Below are 22,802 nucleotides of genomic sequence, written 5' to 3' on the forward strand. Positions count from 1 at the left end.
CTCTCCAATCCACCACTCCCCACACTTCCAACATCATCTTTACAAGTCTTCATCTGTCTTTGCCATTTCCTGACCTTAAAATTGGCGATGACTTCTCTTCATGTACAGACTCAGGTCCAGACACCTAGGTATTCAAAGTCTTCAGGCATCTGTTCTCCTGCCTATCTCTTCAGCAGTTACCATGCAGTCATGCCCTCACTCATTCGTGATGATCTCTGCACTGGACAAGGAATTCCTTGAAGCAGGAACTAGATCTTATTTCCCTTTGGACACTAGTCTAAGACATGGCTGACACACAATGGGCCTTCAATAAATGCTGGTCAAACTAACCATATCTCACCACGTACACATTCAATAGCAATACAGAAAGTAAACCAATTGAAATAGGAAAAATGGATCATTAAAAATTACACTACTACTGACAAATTGAAGACTAGTAGTCTCTTTGTCAGACTTACCAAATTTGGAAAGCACCTGAGCATCTCAATCAAGAGCTTCTTGCTTAGTCTGAACAGGGCAGCAAAGACTCTGGTCTCACTAGTCACTGATCCAGACAGCTCACTGTCTACATCAGTCAGTATCCCCTAAATGGTGCTCTTCTAACATTACAGCTCTTGATCATTTTCTCTATGGTTGTTTTACCTCTTACACCATTTTTGTTTCACTGAAGAAAATTACACTGCTACTAAATTTCAATAAAATCCAATCAGCTGCTAGCAATTCAACAGGATTCTTCTCCCAACCTCCACTCCAAATAGAAAGTTCAGAGGCAGTCATTGTGAAATTGATACTTGAAGATTAGAAGTATGATCTTTATTGGACCTACACACTAGCCAGAAGTCCATTAGAAAATCAACCAAGCTACACTACCCCCTGTGGTTGAGGCAATCGCCTAACCCATGATTATTAATCACCAGCAAAAAATGATTGGCTTTTTCCCTTTGTCCTAGAACAGTGATTTTCAAAGAGCCCTCAAACCACTGAACAGCTGCTAACAACCTGCAATGGAAACAGCAGTGGCTTTGCGATGGATGGTACCAACTGGGAGGAGACACAGACATCTCCACTGACTTTCTGATGAAGTCTTCAGGGGCTGCCTCGCTGATGATAATCAAAGTGAGATCAAGCATCAGGGGGCTTTCCTTGCTAGAGGTAGTGCTGGGCAGGAAAGAATCCCTTGGAGACAGGCAGTTTCATAAGTCCTTTTCAAATCTTACTGTGTTCCCCCAAGAAGATGGAATTTGTCTCTGAAGACTTCCTCAGAAACTTGTCATGGCCCCAAATACACAGGTATATATTTCATTCATAAAATAGATTCTCTTGGAAATGATTTGGGTGTTTTAAAAATAGATTAAGTGTTGATTAGTGCATTCAAAAATATAACAAGCAACCATTTTGCAGAAAGATAAATTACATACATATTCAGCTACCTTGTAGGGCTCCCCAAAAAGATCAAAGCCTGAAGAAAAGAGATCGTCTTCTTGCTGGACTTCTTGATTCCTCCGCTCCCATTCCCTTTTCTTAAGTGCATTACGGTCTTGTTCATAGTGACTGATGTGCAAAGAAAAAGACAAAAGGAGACAAAGATGAATTAGTCATGGAAGCCATGTTATCAATAAGAAGAAAAAAACCAAGTTGAGGCTACCTAAACTGATACTGTATTGAGAGCCAACCTCCTTTTCTTTATTCCTAGTAGATTACAGATCCTGACCAGTTCTTCAGAATCCGAAAGGAAACAGAAATTGGCTTATGAGACATTGCAGTCATGACCATTTAAGTACGGTATAATCCACTTCCCTTGTCCTGGCTTGATTACTACAGCCTACCCCGAAATCAGTCCACTGTGCAAAAGAGTACTGAATTCAGGTTTCACTGTGTTGCCAACTATCTAGGGCTCAGAATTCACAGATGTCACCAAGTCCAAAGGGAAAGGAATTATCAAATACATTATTGCAGATAAACGGGAATTCTGTCCTGAGCCCACAGCCAGTATTAGTCTGTTGTAATGAAGTCAAAGGAGAAGGATTTCCCTGACAGTGGTTAGTCCTAACCACTGGACTTGGACTCCAAGCTTCAATCACAGAGGGCACAGGTTCCAGACCTGGTTAAAGAACTAAGAATCCCACATGCCATGTGGCATGGCCAAAAGAAAAACTCAAAGGAGAGTTTAAGAACATCTTTGAAAGTCCACAAAAAACCCAAATCACCCAGTGAGTCACACTCCTTTTGTTTTTGTTGTTATTCTTCCCACAGTTTGCATCATAGGTGACTAGAAGTCTTTTAGGGGGTCTGGGTTGATCAACAAATTGCCATTAATGAAAAGAGATGCCAAAAGATTTAAATGACCTTAAGGCACAAATGTTTTATGAACACTATGTTACTCTGACTCTCATCACATTTCAGGCTTTCCCTTTGGAAAATCAGTACTATATCAAAGATACATTCTGGGTCCTTGGACTTTATAGAGTGGAATACTTCCTCAATAAGAACACAATTATTTTCTTCATCATACAAGACTATGTGTATTAAACTATAATCTGTAAGTCTCCCACTGCTGCTGCTACTGCTAAGTCGCTTCAGTCGTGTCCGACTCTGTGCGACCCCATAGACGGCAGCCTACCAGGCTCCCCCGTCCCTGGGATTCTCCAGGCAAGAACACTGGAGTGGGTTGCCATTTCCTTCTCCAATGCATGAAAGTGAAAAGTGAAAGTGAAGTCGCTCAGTCGTGTCCAACTCCTAGCGACCCCATGGACTGCAGCCTACCAGGCTCCTCCGTCCATGGGATTTGCCAGGCAAGAGTCTCCCACTAGTGGGCTTTATTTTGTTCATTGGGTTTTCCCTCCTGCTTTTGATTATAATCCTACTCAAGGTGAGCACACATACGCTGGGAAAATTTTAATTATATACATGTACATAAAGTGCCTAGAAGGTGCTGAATTAATGTTGCTTTCCTTGCTCATGTTAATACAGGTATCCCCTGCTTTCCAAATGTTTGCCTTAAGCCACTTTTACAAGAGACCTATGTTACTACCTATTTGCACTAACCAAAAGTAATTCAAAGGGAATTTTCGCTTTTACAGAAAACATCATTCCCTTACTAATGTAGGTCTTTAATAAAAGCAAAGTGGCATAATGAGAACTTTCAGAAAGTGGGGGATACTCTTCACTTTTACACCATTTTGCTTATTAAAGTTTTTATAGTAACACTCTACTTTCAGCTACCGGATGAAACCTGTAATGTCATGTGAAGATTTAATTAGGTAATTAGCATGGAAGAGAACATAGTAGCTAAAGGAACTACAAGAGATATACTGATATAATATATAAGTACAGTCAACAGGTTTTGAATACATTTCAAACCTTAATACCTATCACTGGTAGCCTACTTTGCCCATGCTGCTGCTGCTGCTGCTGCTGCTGCTAAGTCGCTTCAGTCACGTCCAACTTTGTGCGACCCCGTAGATGGCAGCCCACCAGGCTCCACCGTCCCTGGGATTCTCCTGGCAAGAACACTGGAGTGGGTTGCCATTTCCTTCTCCAATGCATGAAAGTGAAAAGTGAAAGTGAAGTCGCTCAGTCGTGTCCGACTCTTTGTGACCCCATGGACTGCAGCCTACCAGGCTCCTCCATCCATGGGATTTTCCAGGCAAGAGTACTGGAGTGGGGTGCCATTGCCTTCTCCACCTTGCCCATGAGTATCACATAATGTTAATTTACAAAATAAGAGCCCAGAGTATGTGATATCCATGGCAGTTTAACTAGATATTGGTATAGATGGAGTGGAAGAGGACAATACACTTAACCATCCACCTTTCTCCACAAGAATACTTGAACTGACAAACTCTAAGTGACTTTGACAGTTTTATCTCCTGTATAAACAACACTTCATTTCCCCATTTTAAAATCATGGCAATGTTTATAGGATGTTTGGGCTCAGTGATAAAGAAGCTGCCTGCCAATACAGAAGATGCAGGTTCAATCCCTGGGTCAGGAAAATGCCCTGAAGAAGGAAATGGCAACCCACTTTAGTATTCTTGCCTGGAAAATCCTATGGACAGAGGAGCCTGGTGGGCTACAGTCCATGGGGTCGCAAAAGAGTCAGACATGGCTGAACAACAACAACAGCTATCCTTTCATAATGCAAAAACGCCAGGTACAAAAGAGCTCCCTGGATCACTCATGAGTATGCCCAGCAAATGTTATCACTGCCTCGGAAAATCAAAGATCATCCATAGGTCCACCCAAAGCCTAGGCCCTACATCTGGGCCCTGCCTGGTCAAAAAAGACACCAAGTCCAGGTACTGGAAGCTGGCCCATCCTTCACAGCCTAGATGCCATCCACAGATACTACGTTTGTTGGCATCACCTGTCATTTCCATTCACAAGTTGAGATCAGAACCCCAAACCTCTTCCATGTGACACAGTGTCTTCGTATTGGATGCTGACGTGTGGTCAACAGTAACATTTTGGGTGCGTGAAGGGTGGAGCACAAGACTCAGCATCACGTACTGGCCATGTGTAACCCAAGCCCATCATCAATTTGCCAAAACCGAACAATGATGGGGTGTCCAGGGTGGGATGGGGGACAAGTTAAAGCAATATTTAGTGGGAGCGGGAGGCTGGGAGGAAGGTTTGCTGCAGAGAAGAAAGATGCTTCATTTCTTTGCCCTCAGCAGCCATGACCCTCCACGTAAACACGAGCACCAAAGCGTCATGCTTCCAAGGAACATGAGCAAGATGTCAGTTTTCCATTCTATGCACCTGACAGCCCAGAATGACAGGCCCGGGGATCGCATTTCATTCTCCCACAAGGAGCATGGCAGGACTTCGGTCTCTTGGCTTTGCAAACTACCTCTCTCCGGCTCTAAGGGCCAAGATAATTAAAATCCCGAAGGAAAGAAAGGACAAGAAGAAAGGACATGTGCTTCAACATGCATGACAACCCTTTCAGCAGCCGGCACTCAGGGCACTTGGTGCTTTCAACCCAGGCTGGACGTGTTAGGAGGCTCTCGACTGCATTTTGCATCAGTTCATTAAGCTACCAGATTCCAGACGAGAAATCTGAATAGTAGATTGAGCGTGCACATGGGTGTTATCTGTGGCAAGCAAACTGCCTGCTGCATTTTTTAACACATACAACAAAGAACAGTTAATTCTCATATCTCTGGCGAGAGTGAATTTCATCTCCATTGAGTTCTGCTGCTCCTGGAAGGCAACCAACTCTCTCCAATTTTTTTCCTTTCTCACTCAGCACGGTGTTGTACTGAAAGCTTCACCCGACGAGGTGTAATGAGGAACGAACTATATGGTGATGAGGCTTTCACAGTGCAAAACGTCACTGATTTCTGACTGAAACCAAAATGACTAATTTGAAGCACCAGCTAATTAAAACCCCATCTATGTATTTAGCCTCTTGTTGCACCTACTGCAGTTTATAATCACGAGGACCCCTTTATCTACTCAATTAAAGTTCTTCAGATTCTGGGAGGTTGTGTTTGAACCTGTGAGCCCCACAGAGACCACAGGAAAGTCGATGTCTGTCCCTTGAAGATCTGATGCCCTGTTACACGCCTAGGCTTGTCTTCCCATGAAAAAAAGGCGGGGGGTTGCTCCGTGGCCCACAAAGACATGCTCAAGCCAGAAATCAGAATTCATCCCCACGTTACTGGTCTGAACAATTCAACTTTCCTCACACTGATGAAGGCAGAGTGAACTAGTCCTCTCAGTGTGAAAACTCACTTTCACATTAGGAAGTTGGGCCCCAAAGCACAACTTGAGGCCTCTACACTCTTAACAAGGAAGAATGTTCTTCCAACTGTTTCCTACAGGATAGAAGGGAATTTGGCACATTATGGTGACACTGAACACTCAAAATCCAGGGGGAGGGCCATATCAGGGAATGGGACCAAGAGATACAAACTACTATATGTAAAATAGACAAGCTAAAAGGATCTTTTATAGAGCACAGAGACTATAGCCAATATTTGATAATATCTCCAAATGGAGTATAATCTATAAAATGTTGAGCCTGTCATGTTTGACATCTGAAACAAATATAATATTGTAAATCAACTATATCTCAATTTAAACATGCATTAAAAAAAAAGCCACCTCAGTTTACTCTTCATTGAACAAAGGCCTTGTTTTTTTCTCTGTACAGCCTATCTTTTTGGAGTCTCTGCTTCACTGACATCTCTACTAGCTGACAGAGAAAGGACAGAAAAAAGAACAAGCTCCATTCAACTAAATACAGTTAAGTCACCAAGACCTTGAACTACACCGGTTGGAGCTGCATGGGTCCAGTTACATGCGGGTTTTTTCAATAGTAAATAGTAAAGTACCACACAATCCACAGGTGGTTGAACCCAAGGTTGGCGGAATCCACCGATGCAGAATTACAAATAGAAAGGGACTGAAGATACAAAGGGCTGGTGCCCCTTAGCCCGCCTTGTTCAAAGGCCAACTGTACTCTGTTACTCATTCCAACACAAGGCAGTGATGAGAAGTTACTCTCTAGAATGGATCTTTCATATTAGCTCTGGTTTCACCCACCCATTGGTCTCCCTGGCCTCCAATTACAGAGAACCTGCCCTCCTAACACAAGAGGGAAATATGACCCTCTGGATAGGAATAGAGCCAGCCCAAGGCCTCATCAGGGGAGTGGCAAAGGAAGATGCCAATCCGTGTCTCTTTCATCTTTAAGTTCAAGTGATTTCTTCTCCTTCTCTCAGATATTCTCCTATCTTCATCCTTAAACCAGATCTTGGACTCAGGCAATTCCTACTTTCATCATTAGAAGCCACAGGTGCATTTGTGGGGAGATAAAAGCTAGGACACATGTAAATAGCTTCACTGAGATGGAGGAAGTTCAATTCTGCTGTCTTCATTAGCTCACAGCAGTAGGACACCCGGGCTGACAATGCAGACTCAGCTGTCACCATCATCTTGTTCTAGTCTCTTCATTTTCCAGATGAGGAAATTGAGCTCAGAAAGGCAATGGGCCTCACAAGATGTCTGTAGCAGAACTGTGAGGTAGAACTCAGGTTTTCTGATTCCCAAACTAGCCCTCTTGCTAATACCCCAAGGTTTGTCCCTTCTGACTCCATGTTTGCATCACCCTCAAGAATAAATACTAGTCCCATTTACACTGTTGGTCAACTTTCCTTAGGATGGTATTTTATTGGAAATTGCCAGTAGGAAAAACTTAGGAGTTTAATTTGGATGCAAGTGAGTATAGAAAAACCATTAGTTTCCTTATACCAAAATGTACAGAGCCTAAAGGGATTGTAAAAATTAACTACATCTGTGGGAAGAAGCTGAGCAAGTGAGAGTAAAAACCAGTTTAAGTCCATTTGGTTTGTATATTTCATGAAGTTTAATCATCATTGCTTACCTAATTTGGTTATTTTACAAAGCTAGTTGGGAAAACATTAAAAAAACTGGTATTTTAAAACAAGGTTGTTTATACTGCTAATATAGGATTTACAGTAGTAACAATGTACATGGAGGTAAATAACTCAGTCTCACTTGTTTTCTAATCCAGCTGGAACTAAAACACCTTTATTTTGGCTAATGTCTTTGTAAAAGCATAAAAATACATATTTAATTCACCCGAGGGAAAAACATAAGCTATAACTCACTCTTTGTGGTTCTCCTGAATGAATTTCTGCCTTCTATAAAATGTGTGGATATTTATGTTTACTGCATGTTCCAGAATTCCAAGTGGTACTTTTTTTTTCAATCCATTTCCAAGTTCAGTCACTCAGTCATGTCCAACTCTTTGTGACCCCATGGACTGCAGCATGCCAAGTTTCCCTATCCATCACCAACTCCCAGAGTTTGTGAAAACTCATGTCCATCAAGTCAGTGATGCCATCCAACCATCTCATATTTTTTCAATATCTAGCCCTATTTTGAATTTAACACTGATCTAATGTCTATACAGAGCTTCTCTCAGTTTTAAAAAATCACTCATTATTAGAGAAATGCAAATCAAAACCACAACGAGGTATCATCTTGCACTGGTCAGAATGGCTGCCATCAAAAAGTTTACAAACAATAAATGCTGGAGTGGGTGTGGAGTAAAGGGAACCCTCTTAAACTGTTGGTGAGAATGCAAACTGGTTCAGCCACTATGGAGAACAGTGTGGAGATTCCTTAAAAACCTGGGAATAGAACTGCCGCACAACCCAGCAGTCCCACTGCTGGGCATACACTCTGAGGAAACCAGAATTGAAAGAGACACATGTACCCCAATGTTCATTATAGCACTGTTTACAATAGCTAGGAAATGGAAGCAACCTAGATGTCCATCGGCAGATGAATGGACAAAGAAATTGTGGTACATATACACAATGGAATACTACTCAGCCATAAAAAAGAACACATTTGAGTCAGTTCTAATGAGATGGATGAAATTGGAGCCTGTTATACAGAGTTAATTAAATCAGAAAGAGAAAAACCAATATTGTATATTAACGCATACATACAGAATTTAGAAAGACGGTAACGATGATCCTATATGCAAGGCAGCAAAAGTGACAAAGATGTAAAGAACAGACTTTTGGACTATGTGGGAGAAGGCAAGGGTGGGATGATTTGAGAGAATAGCTCTGAAACCTGTATATTACCATATGTAAAATAGATGACCAGTGCAAGTTCGATGCATGAAGCTGGGCAACCAAAGCCAGGGCTCTGGGACAACCCAGAAGGATGGGGTGGAGAGGGAAGTGGGAGGGGGGTTCAGGATGGGGGGACATATGTATGCCTGTGGCTGATTCATGTTGAAGTGTGATAAAAAGCCACCACAATATTGTAAAGCAAGTAGCCTCCAATTAAAATAAATTAATTAATTAAAAAGAAAACCTCTGCCATTTAATACATTCAAAATCAACTTCAAGTTAACTTCTCATTGTATCTGCTAATATCCATGAGCATTTCAATGTGAAGTGCTATTTGCAAACTAGTCTAAAAAGCTAAAAACAGGCTATCATTATTTTGCACAGATAGGGAAAAACACAAGAGAACCTTGGATCTGGAGATATGAACATGACCTTGAAAATGGGTTTCTAATAATATTGGTAGAACCTCTAATGTTACATACATACAAACATACATACAACCACTCTCTTCAGCAAATGGACCCTCATCCTCACAGACAATGGTTCTCATTAAAAAGAAAAAAAAAATCAAGATAGGAATGAAAGGACAGAAAATACACGAGACATTTACTCTCCACATCCAGCTGCCCACCCAGTCATGCCAATTTCTTTAGGTCTTAGGGAAGTAGGCCAGTGCTCATTCTGAGAGTTCCCTTAAATCTGTGCTTCCAGAAGTCCTGCATGGAAACAGGTTTAATATTCCCCTGAATATTGGCACCTTGAGGAGACCCCAGTTCCTCTACTTCTGAAAGACGAAGCAGATTCAGTTCACCCTGGAGGTTTGTCAAATCCAGTGGGGTCAGGCAGATAATTCAGGAACCACCCCTAATGTTTTATTTTTGTCTCACCTACCCTCCTACCCTCCTTCTCTTCTACTCCCCACCCAGTTTTAAAAATAATTATAACAACTCTATTGAGATATAATTCACAAACCATTCAATTCACCCATTTCAAGTATATAACCAGTGGTTTTCAGTATATTCATAACATTTCACAACTATCACCATGATATAATTTTAGAATATTTGTCTGACTCCCAAAAGCAGCCATGTACCTTTTAGGCATTACTCTGCAACCTGAATCCTCCCTTCCAGGCCAGCCCAAAGCAACCACTAATTTCCTTTCTCTCTGAATGAATTTGCTTTTCCTGGATATTTCATTCACATGATGTAGGCTTTTATGCCTGACTTCTTTCACTTATCAAAATGTTTTCAAGGTTCATCCACGTTGTAGCATGGATCAATACTCCATTCCTTTTTTTTTTTTCATATCTGAATAATATTCTACTGTTGGATTCCTGGTCCTAAGTTACACCATGCTCATTCAGGAGGTTCAATATTGTGCGTTGATAATGATTTAACTGGGGTTCTCTATGTGTCCCATTAGACATTTTACTCTTTAAGGAAAAGGTCCATGACTTCTAAGTCACTGACAGCATGCTACAGCTGAGCACAGCAAATCTTCTTATATATAAATAAGCAATGCTAAATATAGATATTGTGAGGAAGACACTTTTAAAAAGTATTTGACTTTAAGCTTAGGGCAAAATTATTTTGACTAGCCTATCAAACTCCCCAAATGATGCAATACCTCTAACATACACCAACTCAAGGTGTGAAGATAATTGAATATATCTAGGAATGGTAAAAAGGCTTCCCAGGTGGTGCAGTGGTAAAGAATCTGCCTGCCAGTGCAAAAGACACAAGTTCGATCAGGGACAGGTCAGGAAGATCCCTTGGGGAAGGAAATGGCAACCCACTCCAGTATTCTTGCCTGGGAAATTCCATGGACAGAGAAGCCTGGTGGCCTATAGTCCGTGGTGTTGCAAAGAGCTGGACATGACTGAAGCGACTAACACACACACACAGGACAGCACAGAACAGTTGATCAAGGTGGATCATCAAAAATCTCAACTCCCTGCTTCAGATGATCTGAGCAGAAACCTCAGCTTGGAGGGGGCTCTTGGAGCATGGTAGATACTCAGATGGGTAATGATTGGCAACAGTATTGTAAGAGTGCACAAAATTTTCATTTTTGAGTGGATTCCATTTTAATGGAAATGCCACTTTTTTATAGAATGACCATGACTCTGGCAACCCAAAGGTCTGCCTGCAGTTGTACTCAACATATCAATAACTTTCTAGAAGTCTGTTAAAATGCACTTTAAAAGCAATCTTTCCAGTAAAATTAAATTCTTTTGTCCTTAGACAATATCCCTGTCTGATGGAGAGAGAGATCTGTCTCCCTAACAAGTGTTCTTTCCCTCCTCCACCAGCAGCCCAGGTTGTGCCTTATCTCCTTTGAATCTTCCTTCAAGCACCCTCCTCCTCTGCACTCAGGGACCACGGTACAAGAAGACGCCATTGCACCATAGATATCTATGCAGCCGGAATTCCTTTTCTGCTTTTGTGATATTTTCTTAGCCTAGGTGTCTGATTTCCATTTTCATAGAAAATTGTTTAAAAAGAACTCTAGTTCTGACCTATCCATTAAAAACGAGACTTCACCATCACTCCTTCTGGCTCACCGACCTATCGGTAACACAAACCAATGTCTTACAAGCATCTAACATTCTCTGTGGCCATGCCGAGAGAGCTGCATAATTGCATGACTCAAAAGCTTTCAAAAACACTTCCTGAAGACAAGTAGGGGCCCGGAATGGATAACACAAGCCAAGTAATATACACTCTGAGAGTGAACACAGTAAGTATATTTATGTATGTGTTTCTCTTTGGATTGCTTCAAAAATTAAAACTAGAGAAAAATCAAAATGATAGAATATTCTCACTGCCCCTCTTGTCAGCATCTACCCTGTTCCCCAATGACAATCAGAAGTAAGAATTTTCATTGTCCTCTTTGTATTCATCCAGTGCTTCCTCCTGTGCTTCTTAGTGTCAACTTGAAATTATCTCATTTCTAATTCTCTCTTTGAATGAATCAGAGTCCATGCTAATGCTGAGCTTTAAAGAGCTGCAAGATCTAAATCTTGATCCTTCATTTTTCCTAATCAGAAACGGTTCCGTGGATCCATGCAAGAGGAGGCGGTGTCCCGCTTTGATTATTCTTAGTGGTTTCAACTCTGCCTCGTGGCAGGCAGGGTGCCTGGCCTGGCCCTCTGCCCCTGATCATCCCTGGTCCAGCCTCTGAGGATCCTGGCGCTATCCCACGGGCCACGTCCCCTGCTCAGTACCTGTTGCTTCTGCTGCCAACCTACACAGAACAACTCTGTCTTTCAAATTAGGAAAAAGCTGCCTGAAGTCTTTCCTCTCCATCCCCATTAAATATCAGGAATTCTTTTCCAAGTCAAAGTCTTAATATAACCTGGCTTCTCATAAATGACACTTTTAAAAGGTGTTTTATTTTCAGTGAGCTATGAGCAAGACGAGTTCAATAACTACTTAATTTAAAGCAATATTTTCTCAGAAACTGCATTCTTAATTACTTTTAAACTAAGGAAATTAATGCTCTTAACAAGCAGTTTACAATTGACAGTCATAAGCGGACTCCATTTTCATGTCTCACCAAACCCTTTGATCCATGTGTACTCACTAAACTCGGCCCAGGCAAATTCCACCCCCTAAAGGCTTCCTCTTTGGGCCCCTGCCCCTCCCTGGCACATCCACCCCATGGAGCTCCAGCCTGAGCACACAGCCGGGACATGAGATGGGGACCATGGCAAAGAGCCCCCGGGCACTGTTTGCTTCTCCTGCCTTCTGCATCCTCATGACTCCAGGCTCCTTTCCCACTTGGTCCCATGGACCTAATTGGGACTTGATCCTGGGTCACACTTCTCCCTCTTATTTTGATGAGGTGCCAGACAAGGTGCTACCGCCTCTCCCCCCATTTTGAATTGAAGTGTATTCCTTCAATGCTCGTATAGTGGAGTCCCGAACCCCAGGACCTCCAAATGGGACCTTCTTTGGAAATAGGATCATGCAGATGTAATGAGTAAACATGAGATGTCATACTGGAGCAGAGTGGTCACTCATTCACCATGACTGGTGTCCTTATACAAAGAGGAAACGTGGACACAGAGAGAGAGAGAACCACATGGGAAGATGAAGACAGATGGGATAGTGCTTATACAAGCCAAGGAACATGCCACGTGGCCAGTAAACCACTGGAAGCTGGCAGAGGCCTGGGACATGTTTTCCCTCTCAGCCCTTGGAGGGAACCAACCCTGCCCAAGCCTTGAATTCACACTTTGAGCTTCCAGAACCAGGAGAGAAAAATCTCTGTGGTTTAAGCCTCCCAGTTTATGGGACTCAGTTATGGAGGTGCTGGCAGACCCCTTACACCCTTGGATGGCATTACTGAGTCAGTTCACAGCCCTCACTACAGTAAATATGAATAATAAAGACCTTAGAAATGATCTATTTTACTCCAGGGACATGACACCCACCCCTCTCACTTCAATCCCAGCGCAAATCTCCTTAGACTTTCCTATTGGGCTTCTTTTCCCTTTTCTTGCTCTAAGAGAACCATGGGTGCTAAATGAAACTGTCACTGGAGAGGAATCACGCATTTCTGCTTCCCATTTATTTGGAAACGTGCCATGCTCAGTGTTCAGCTCTCAATAAATATTATTTGACTGAATGAATGAACAAATGACAGATAAACATTTTTATCTGCCCAAGTTCAGTGACAAATGTTGACAAAGCTATTAATTAATTTGTCTATTTAATCAACAAGCATTTATTGGGTGCCTACATCACACCACAGACCATGTTTGGTGCTCAGAAAAAAAAAAAATAAGAAATAGTATGAGTCTTCAGGAAATTCAAAGGCCAGGAGAGGAGGCAAGTCCATTCTAAAATCATCACCATGCAGGGTAACACACATTGTAGCCATAGGAACAAAGTGTCCTGTGCACACTCTCAGGTTGGCCTGGGGTGGAGAGGCAAAACCAGGCTGCTGCGGTCCAGGCCTTGAGCAGAAGAGTCCCCAGTCTACACATCAGCTTGTTCAAGTACACACTAACCAAGTGACACTGAAGAAGGTCCCATGGGACAAACACGGGTGAGTAAACAAGAGATGAAAGATGCAACCAAGTTCAGTCTCTCTGACTGGCCGTGTTTGGCAAAACTGGCCTACAACAGAGGTGGGAAGACAGCAAGATTTGCTGCTGTTTGAGGAAGCTGGAAAAGGAGTTTGGTCTTTGCAAATGCTTGGATTCAAGGGTCAAACCCAAATTGCACTTGTGATACCCAGTGAGAAGAAGAGCTGCACACAGAGAAATGGATGATTGAGATAAGCATGTGAATGGTGAGCTCATAAAGAATAGATGAGATTTCCAAGGGAAGCGTTTATTGTTTCCTGTATTCGAGCACATTGTCTCTCAATATGATTAGTTATCAGTCTCAGTTATCCAAAACTGGTATGAAATAAAGCGTTTACGCAGTTATGCTTCATTGATGTCAGCTCGGGGAGCATGAAAATCTCCATGAAGGTGGGTAATTGATGTGTAAATCAGAGCTCAATCACTCGGTAATAGAAATGGTCCCACTGAAAATATGCTTGTTGAACACAATTGCTGAGAAGCCAGAGGGAGGGAGAGAAGGAGGGCGGGAGGAGATAGAAGGCTTATTTATCAAAAATGATAATAACTGGCAATTTGGGCAATTTCCCCTTGAACAGAGGGCTGCTGTCAGAAATGCTTGCAAGCAAGTTGTGACCAATGCATCCGGATAGTTTCCTTCTGTTCTAATGAACTGTTTCTGTTTTATTTAAGTGCTTGGAGACCCAGTTGCGGATATTTCAAAAGTGAATTAAAACAACACGTTCATCTTTTCAAACACGACACACGTTAATGACATCTGTGATAATAATTTGGTTAACGATGCTCATTCTAGGTATGCTTGCTATTGTTATTAAAATCCTTCTGTCGCTTTGCACTGGCTCTCTGAGGAGCAGTGAATGAAAACGGACAATACCTTGCAATTTAAGATTTTAGTATCTCACATTGAAACCTAAAGGACTTCTTATTGTTGATCAAATAACAGCTCCTATTTTTATCATTCTAATCATCATTATCTTTATTACTACTTAAGATGCCATGATAGTGGTGAGTAGCAGATTTTTCTTCCGCTCTGCTGTCTTCATGGAATAAAGAGAAAATTCTCTACAGCAAATACTGCCACTGTAGGTGTAATAGCCAACATGTCTGCCAATTAATATAAGAACAAAAGCTCCGGGTTTTCGTTTTTTACCAGATCTTGAGACAAATGCTTGAGTCAATACAAGAGGCAGGTCTGTCCTTGGCATCTCATCCAGGGGATTCACCCATCAGTACGTAAGCCATGCTTAAGTCTCAGCACAGTGCATGTGCACATCCCCATCTGTACATAGTAAGCAGGTTCCACGCGGCATCGGTATAGATATGCCCTGCTGTGGAGGTGAGGGCCCTCTGCTCACTTGAGGTTACCAGCTCAACCCCATTTAAAAGCATGCGTGTGCTGACGGCTTGTTTCGTATCTAGAGCTGGGCCTTCACCCAAGTGTCCACACCTTGACAAAATGCCTGCCTAGGAAAGACTGGCACTGGGTGCTAAGGTGGAGGAGCAGAGAGTGGGGGCTGGTTGAGAAAGGCTTAGTCTTCTCATAGTGGTGTAATTTTTTTTGTCGGTGAGTGGATTCATATATCATTGATCTCCCCACAAAAAAATAAATGCATGCATCTGGTGTATACCAGGATTTAAACATTTGGCTTCTCTCTTGAAAAGCAACAGACCTTCACATTTGCATGGTACTTGTCACTTCACAAAGCACTGCCACAAGTCTGATCTGATCTGAGACTTACAGCAAACTTGGCAAATAGGCCGGCTGGGCACTATGACCTCCCATTTCACAGATGAAGACACTGAGACCCAGAAGGGCTGACTGCCCAATGTTCACACTGTCGCTCAGCTAGTGAAGGGCAGGAACAGAAACGAAGACAAGCTGTCTGTATGCAGGAGCAGTTAATTTTTTTCCTACTATAAGACTTTGTGCTCTAACTGTAAAATGCTTGCTAATTCTAGAAAAGTTGCTAAGTATTAGAGCAAAGGGTCATTATTTTAAGGGTTTTAGAAAATAGCTTTTGATGGATCATCATTATTAATGCACTAATAATCCATAAATGTGTCTTTGTAGAAAAACAATGAAATGGAGAGACGCATACCAGATGGATGCAAGGAGGAGACTCTCTAGTGGAAAGACCTCAGAGAGTGATTCTGCCACTTAAAGTTTGAACGACCTTGAGCAAGTCACTGGGCTGCTCACAGTCCTCCAAGAGCCACTGATCCAGAAGAACACACAGTATGGGAGGAGGAGATGAACTATAATGGCAAATCGAAAACTGCATGAACACGGTAGCCCCTAGCCAAGCTGAGCATGGGCAACATGCCTAGTCTGAACTGAGCTGTGCTATAAGTATAAAATACACATTGGATTTCAGACTTGGTATGAAAATAGTATTAAGTTTAGAATTAATAATTTTAAACAGATTCCATGTTGAAATGATATCTGGCATACATTGAGTTCAATCAAGTGTTATGAAAAGCAATCTCACCTGTTTCTTCTCACGTTTTAAAAATGTGGCTACTAGAAAATTGAAACTAAATGAATGTGAATTATGTTTGTGGCTCCCATCATATTTCTGCTGGGCAGTACTGGCCTAAAAAGAGAGATTTTTCTAGGTCTACTGAATAACCCACTTCACATAAACCACATTGGTTTCAGTGCTCTGTCTCCAGACAACAGAAGACCCTGTGCCTTTGGGTTCATTGCAACAATCTAACCTATGTGATCCTGTTCTGCTATTCCCCCTTCTCTATTCTCATTTTTCCCCTCCATCTGATTTTCATTTAGACCTTGGGCACATATGCCAGTGTTTATTTTCATGACTGCTGTATTGTCTAATTGGTGCATTGTTGATCAATAATATGTGAGGTTTTGAGCTCTGTTTGTGTAATATGTTTAATATGCTTCTACCCAATGCACCATATGGAGGCACTGCACTGTATATTATGAGTGTATTAATGCTAAGACTCAATTGAGTATCACTGGTGCATAGTAAACAAGTGAAACAAAATTATGCTAAGTAGTTACTGAACATCGTGGTCCCTAATATTTGTAACGAGCATTGCAAACACTGTGCTAGCATGTGGGCCTCAGCACCCACCCTTCTCTGAAACTTGCAGTGAGCCTAAGCACTATTCAGGCTTAACGTAAATGTCATTTTACAAGATGAAGGTATTTTTCAGGTAGAGAAACTAGAGAGAATAAATAATAGAGTGGAACTTAATCTACCAATAACGGTGTCTTTAAGTCAAAACTTGGTGCGATTGTAAAGCTTTTTATGCTTCTTTTCTTCCCCAGGTGCTTGGAGGAGCAGGGAAGAATTTTGATTAGCAGAAGCCACCAGCAGTTTCTTTCTACCTGTTTCACATATATTTCACACATTACTTTCAAGACTCCTCAGTTTACTGATATTTTCTTGGGAAACTGCCAACCAATCTGTAGCAAAATTAAACTCTGCCTTTTAATATAAAACAATCATTGATTAGCACACACTGTTCAAGCCAGATGAATCAGCAGCCTGCAAGGATGAAGCGTTTTATCACAGTAATACACCATTCGAATGCACTGATAGATGCATTCATTTGCTGCTGGGCACCACGACAGGGAATAACACAGGCCCACACTCAGTGGCACTTCACACTCCTGTTCTCCAGCACACAGTGTGCTCAAAAACAAGAATGTCGTCAGATGAACAATCTACGATGATTAGTTGAGTTTCATTTGTTAATTACAGATTCAACAAGAACTGAATGGTGAAGCTTTCCCAGTATCAGCTACCCATTGATCCATAGCCCCTTACATGTTCAAGTAGTACTGGAAATCTAATATAATTTATTGTTACTTAGAGCACTGATTGGCTAGAGGAATTATACTTCAATAAATGATGGCACTGCCATTGAATCCGCCTATAATTGCTTCCATTCATTGTAATGCAAGGAGATGATCAACTTCAAGCTTCAGCTGCTTCGAGTTCCACAGTGTGTCTGTAAGCTAATGGATGTTGAATAGGATGCTGATCTATATTCTGTGTTGCTCTAGATGGACCTTTAGAGAGTTATATATATGCCACTCATATATATTGCACGTCTGTAGATTTCACACAGGTCTATAATTGATGACCACCTAGTGAACTTGCCTCCAAGGAAACAGGTGGGATTACTCTGCCAAGATGGGGCCAGGGTACAGATTTCTCAGGTACATTTGGTCCTTTACTGCTCTGTCCCTCATCCAGCGGACAAATGGAAACTTCAGGCTATTCATTTCCTTCTAGAGTGGCTCTACCTAGGGCACAGTGACACAAAAAAATTGTGCCCAGAGGTTTGTGACTCATCTTCCTCATTGCCTCCTTGAGCAAGCCGCACCTAACATGGTACCTTCCATCCAGGCTGGGTATGGATTTGCTCGTCTCAACTCCTAGCACTCTGAAGCTCCTCTCCCACCTCAGGAAACTGTCCACTGCCAAACAGAAGGTGAGTTTCTTGAGACAGGCACTGTGTCCATTTCCTATTGGAGCAGTAACAAGTCAACACAAACATGATGGCTTCTAACAACACAAATCTCTTATAGTTCTGCAGCTCTGATGTCTGAAATGGATCTCCCTAAGCTAAAAACAAAGGTGTCAGTAGGGCTTGTTCCTTCTAAAGGTCCTGAGGGAGAGTCTGTTTTCTTGTCTTTTCTAGCTTCTAAGGGTTGCCTTCATTCCTTGGCTCACAGCCCCTTCTGGCATCTTCAAGAGCAGTAGCAGAGCATCTTCAAGTCTCTCTCTCACCTCTGCTTCCAGCATCACATCTCTTCTGACTCTGACCCTCCCTCCTGCCCCCCTCTTATGCAGACTCTTGTGATTATAAGAACATCCAGGAACATCTCCCCAGCTTAAGACCCTTTACTTAATCACACTTGCAAAGTCCCTCTTTTAAATAACATATTCCCAGGTGTGGGGGCATTGGGGCTTCGGTGCTTTCCTGGTGGCTCAGACAGTAAACAATCTGCCTGTAATGCAGGAGATCTGGTTTCTATCCCTGGGTCGGGAAGATTCCCTGGGAGGAGGAAATGGCAACCCATTCCAGTATCCTTGCCTGGAAAATTCTATGGACAGAGGAGCTTGGTGGGCTACAGTCCATTGGGTTGTGAAGTCAGACACCACTGAGTGATTAACACTTTCACAGGTTTGGGGGTTTAGGACATGGACCTTTGCAGGGGGATATTCTTCTGCCTACCAAAGGTACAACACTTGAATCACTCTTATCCTCCTGTTGCCTAAGACCATTACATGACAAATATTAGGGCTGAGATATTCTTAGCAGAGTTGAATGAACTCATAAAAATGATTCATTAAAGCTTTCAAATGTCTCTTCTGAAAAGTATCTCACATGTGAAGAGCACCCAGTGGGTGAGGCCCCTGTTCATCCACACCTGCTCTGTCATGTACTGCCACTTCAGCTCTCCGAGGTGCAACTTTGCTCACCAGTAAGTGTCTCTGGGAACTGCTGTGACCCTCAAATAAGAGAACATATGTGACTACGCCTGTGAAGGTAAATGGCTTTCTCCATGATATTCAGCATCATCCTTGCATCACTAAGAGAAGAGACACTAGATCTTGGAGAGAGGGACATAAGAGGGAAAGGTCCCACTTGTATAGAGATGTAAGGTGTTATTACTCAGTAAAACTAAATAGAAATAACCATCTGAAAGTGACCTGAAACTATGTTTCCTATTCATATGCAAGCAGCTTAAAAGACTGACACAAGACATTGAAATTACTTCAAATAACTAGATGCTCAATTGCTCAAGATAAGTGGGGCCACACTTGCCCTCTTATGTGGTAGCTGAGTACAACAATACAAGATGGATTCGTCATGTTTACATATTCCAGCAGGATGAAATCTGTGGTTACGCATTTATAAAACCCTACACATTAACCCATCAATTTTATTGATTAATAAGAGGGTTCTGTGACATTACAACAACAGACATGACAATACATCTTCCCACAGAAGTGAGATTATCCTGAAAGGCACCACACACCTGCAAAACACTTTATTGTGGTTCAACCGGGAGCGTGAAAACAGGAGAAAATTGAGCATGAAAACAACCTTCAATCAAAGGGTCTTTAGAGGGGATGGAGATCAAAGCCTTCATTTTCTATTACAGGGAAAATCAAGTACAAAGAGGGCAAGCGGGTTGCCCAATGTCATCCACCTGGTCAGAGCCTGGACTTGGACAGGAGCCCCGGTCTCCTGACTCTTCATGGAGAGCTCTCCTCACTGTACCATGCTTTGGGCTTCCTGACCCTTATTCTGTGCTCTCAGCTCACTGCTTTGGCAGAGAAACGGGAAGTGGAAGAGGAAGTGAAAGGAGTGTGCCCTTTCTCCTGTGGTTTCTAAAGAGGAGGCCAGACATATCAAATGGGTTTGGGAATGTGTTCGTGAATCACTAAACAGGACTCAGCATCTGCAAGCAACCCACTGCATGTGAAAAGGCTGTCATATTCCAGACTGTGTGGGATTCCTTCTGGAGAGGAGCAACTTGGAAGCTGCCCAGGAAAGCCCATGGTTTGGCACAAGGCAGAGAGAGTTAGTAAATAAAAGAGGTGTGGACTCTTTGGCCCAGCAGGGCCCTGAATGTCACCTTGGTGACTGGTGTCTCCGTGCCGTATAGTATGCACAGCCTGAGGCCACGGACCTGGCTGAATGTCAGGATTGGTACACTCCAGTAAAGAATCTGTCTTCAATGCAGGGAACCCAGGTTTGATCCCTGGGTTGGGAAGATTCCCTGGAGAATGGCACCCCACTCCAGTGTTCTTGCCTGGGAAATCCCATGGACAGAGAAGCCTGGTGAACTACAGTCCATGGGGTCACAAATAGTCAGACACGACTGAGCGACTAAACACACTAACACAATGGAAGGTCAGCTGCATCACTCCAATATCCAGCCTGAGTGTGTGTGCGCATACACACCCACATCTGAGGGACAAGGCCGATTTATAGGAGAGCCTCTCTGAAGGGACAAGTCCACAGAAATCAGTTCCCCAAATCCTCTTCTAACAAGTGGCAAATGCATGCTAAGGGTGCTCATGACCTCATAGGTTGGCCAGAGATCCATGTCCACGTGCCTGTGGCTGGGTGAAAACCCTGCCCCTCCTGGCCCTGCACCCAAAGTTCGGAGACCACACCCACTAGCACTTGCTGGGACTTTTTACAGCACCCCTGAAAGTGAAACTGTAAGTTGCTCAGTCATGCCCAACTCTTTGCAACCCCATAGACTATACAGTCCATGGAATTCTCCAGGCCAGAATACTGGAGTGGGTAGCCTATCCTCTCTCCAGGGGATCTTCCCTGACCCAGGAATTGAACCCGGGTCTCCCGCATTGCAGGCAGATTCTTAACCAACTGAGCTACCAGGGAAAGCCACAGCACCCCTGGAACCCTGATTTTGAGGGTTTTGAGAGGAACAGATATGTCATCCACTTGCACTACACCCTCCAACTGACTCTGAAAATGCCCTTTACAACATCCTTTCCAAGGAATCTAAGGGTGTTTGACCCTGCCATTTATTTTTACATTTGCAAACTGATAAACCTCAGGGAAGTGCACATGGGCTTCTACCTTGATTGAAGTCTGGAGACCTGGGTTCCCATCTCAGATATATCACTCACTAGCTTGGTGACCTCAAGCTAATTACTTAACCCCTTTGGACCTCAGTGTCCTCACATGGAAAACACAGCATTTGTACTGGATAATTTCCAGGGCCCTTCTCTAATTGCACTCACCTTCTGGTAACTTCCTCTACCTCCTCTGACTGTAAGCTTGTCCCTTTTGCACCACCCCTGAGCCAGCCTAGCTCCTGGCATGCTCATCAAAGGCCTCACAGACTCCACTACCACCCAAACTAGTGGATGGTGTTGTGTATGCACCTAAGTATCTCAATAAGACTGCAACCAGACACACAGATGACCAACAGGGACACAAAAAGTTGCTCAACACTGCTAATTACTAGAGAAATGGAAATCAAAACTATGAGGTACCACTTCACACAGGTGAGAATGGCCAGCATCAAAAAGTCTACAAATAAATGTCAGAGAAGATGTGGAGAAAAAGGACCCCTCCTACACTATTGGTGGGAATGTAAATTGACACAGCCTCTATGGAAAACAGTATGGAGGTTCCTGAAGAAACTAAAACTAGAGCTGAAAGGCTATTGCTGAACCACGAAAGACACTGGTATTCTTGGCCTCCGTAGGAGAAAAATTCAATACCGGGCCAGAGACGAGGCTTGATCGTGTGGAGCTTTTGTGTGATAAAGTTTTATTAAAGTATAAAAGAGATAGAGAAAGCTTCTGACATAGACATCAGAAGGGGGCAGACAGAATACTCCCCTGCTAGTCCTTAGGTGGATGTTATAGCTGCTAGCAGTCTGCTAATTAAAGAAAGGAAATGTCTCAAAACTCAGACAATGGTACCAAGCATCTTACCCACAAGATGCATTTTGAGATAATCTTGGCACCAAGTGAGTCATCCTGGGCCATAAAACGATTGACATGAATCTTGAAGAAAGGCAGATTCCCATACAAATACATAGTTTCATCAATATAGATTAGGAGAACAAGTATGAGTATAACTTACTGGTTTGTCAAGTCTTTTCTGAGCCTTTAGGCAGAACCTACTTGAAGACAGAGTCTGGGGAAATGCATAGTACATTAACATAGCTTAAGACAAACATTAAATGCATTGGTTAGCACAGGGTTTGAGAAAAGTTAAGTTAAAGGGGAGCCAGGTGTCATTATGGCCACACAGAATTTTAAGAGAAATCTCTTTTTAAATTTGTATAGAGAAGGGGAAAAAATGTTACACTAGTTTGTTTCTTCCTGCCACTTAAGAGAGAGATTAAAAAAAAATGTCTTACACTTGCAGCCTATTTCCTCCATTTGGAGACCCCTGGCCTTTCTGACTGTTACCCTCTCAGAGCTACCATATGATCCTACAATCCCACTCCTGGGCATATATCTGGAGAAAATCATGGTTCAAAAGGATATATGCATCCCTGTGTTCATCACAGTACTGTTTACAATAGCCCAAACATTAGG

The 22,802-nt window shown here is 42.6% G+C and overlaps 1 protein-coding gene across 1 annotated transcript in view; it reads right to left on the reverse strand.

Moving 5' to 3' along the window:
• AFF2 (ALF transcription elongation factor 2) overlaps positions 1-22,802 on the reverse strand; it is a 539,484-nt gene that overhangs the window by 367,576 nt on the left and 149,106 nt on the right. The window contains 1 exon segment of the mRNA XM_070365748.1: positions 1,431-1,551. Coding sequence (XP_070221849.1) covers positions 1,431-1,551 — 121 coding nt within the window.

Source organism: Bos mutus, chromosome X (assembly GCF_027580195.1).
Source record: "Bos mutus isolate GX-2022 chromosome X, NWIPB_WYAK_1.1, whole genome shotgun sequence".
Taxonomy (NCBI): domain Eukaryota; kingdom Metazoa; phylum Chordata; class Mammalia; order Artiodactyla; family Bovidae; genus Bos; species Bos mutus.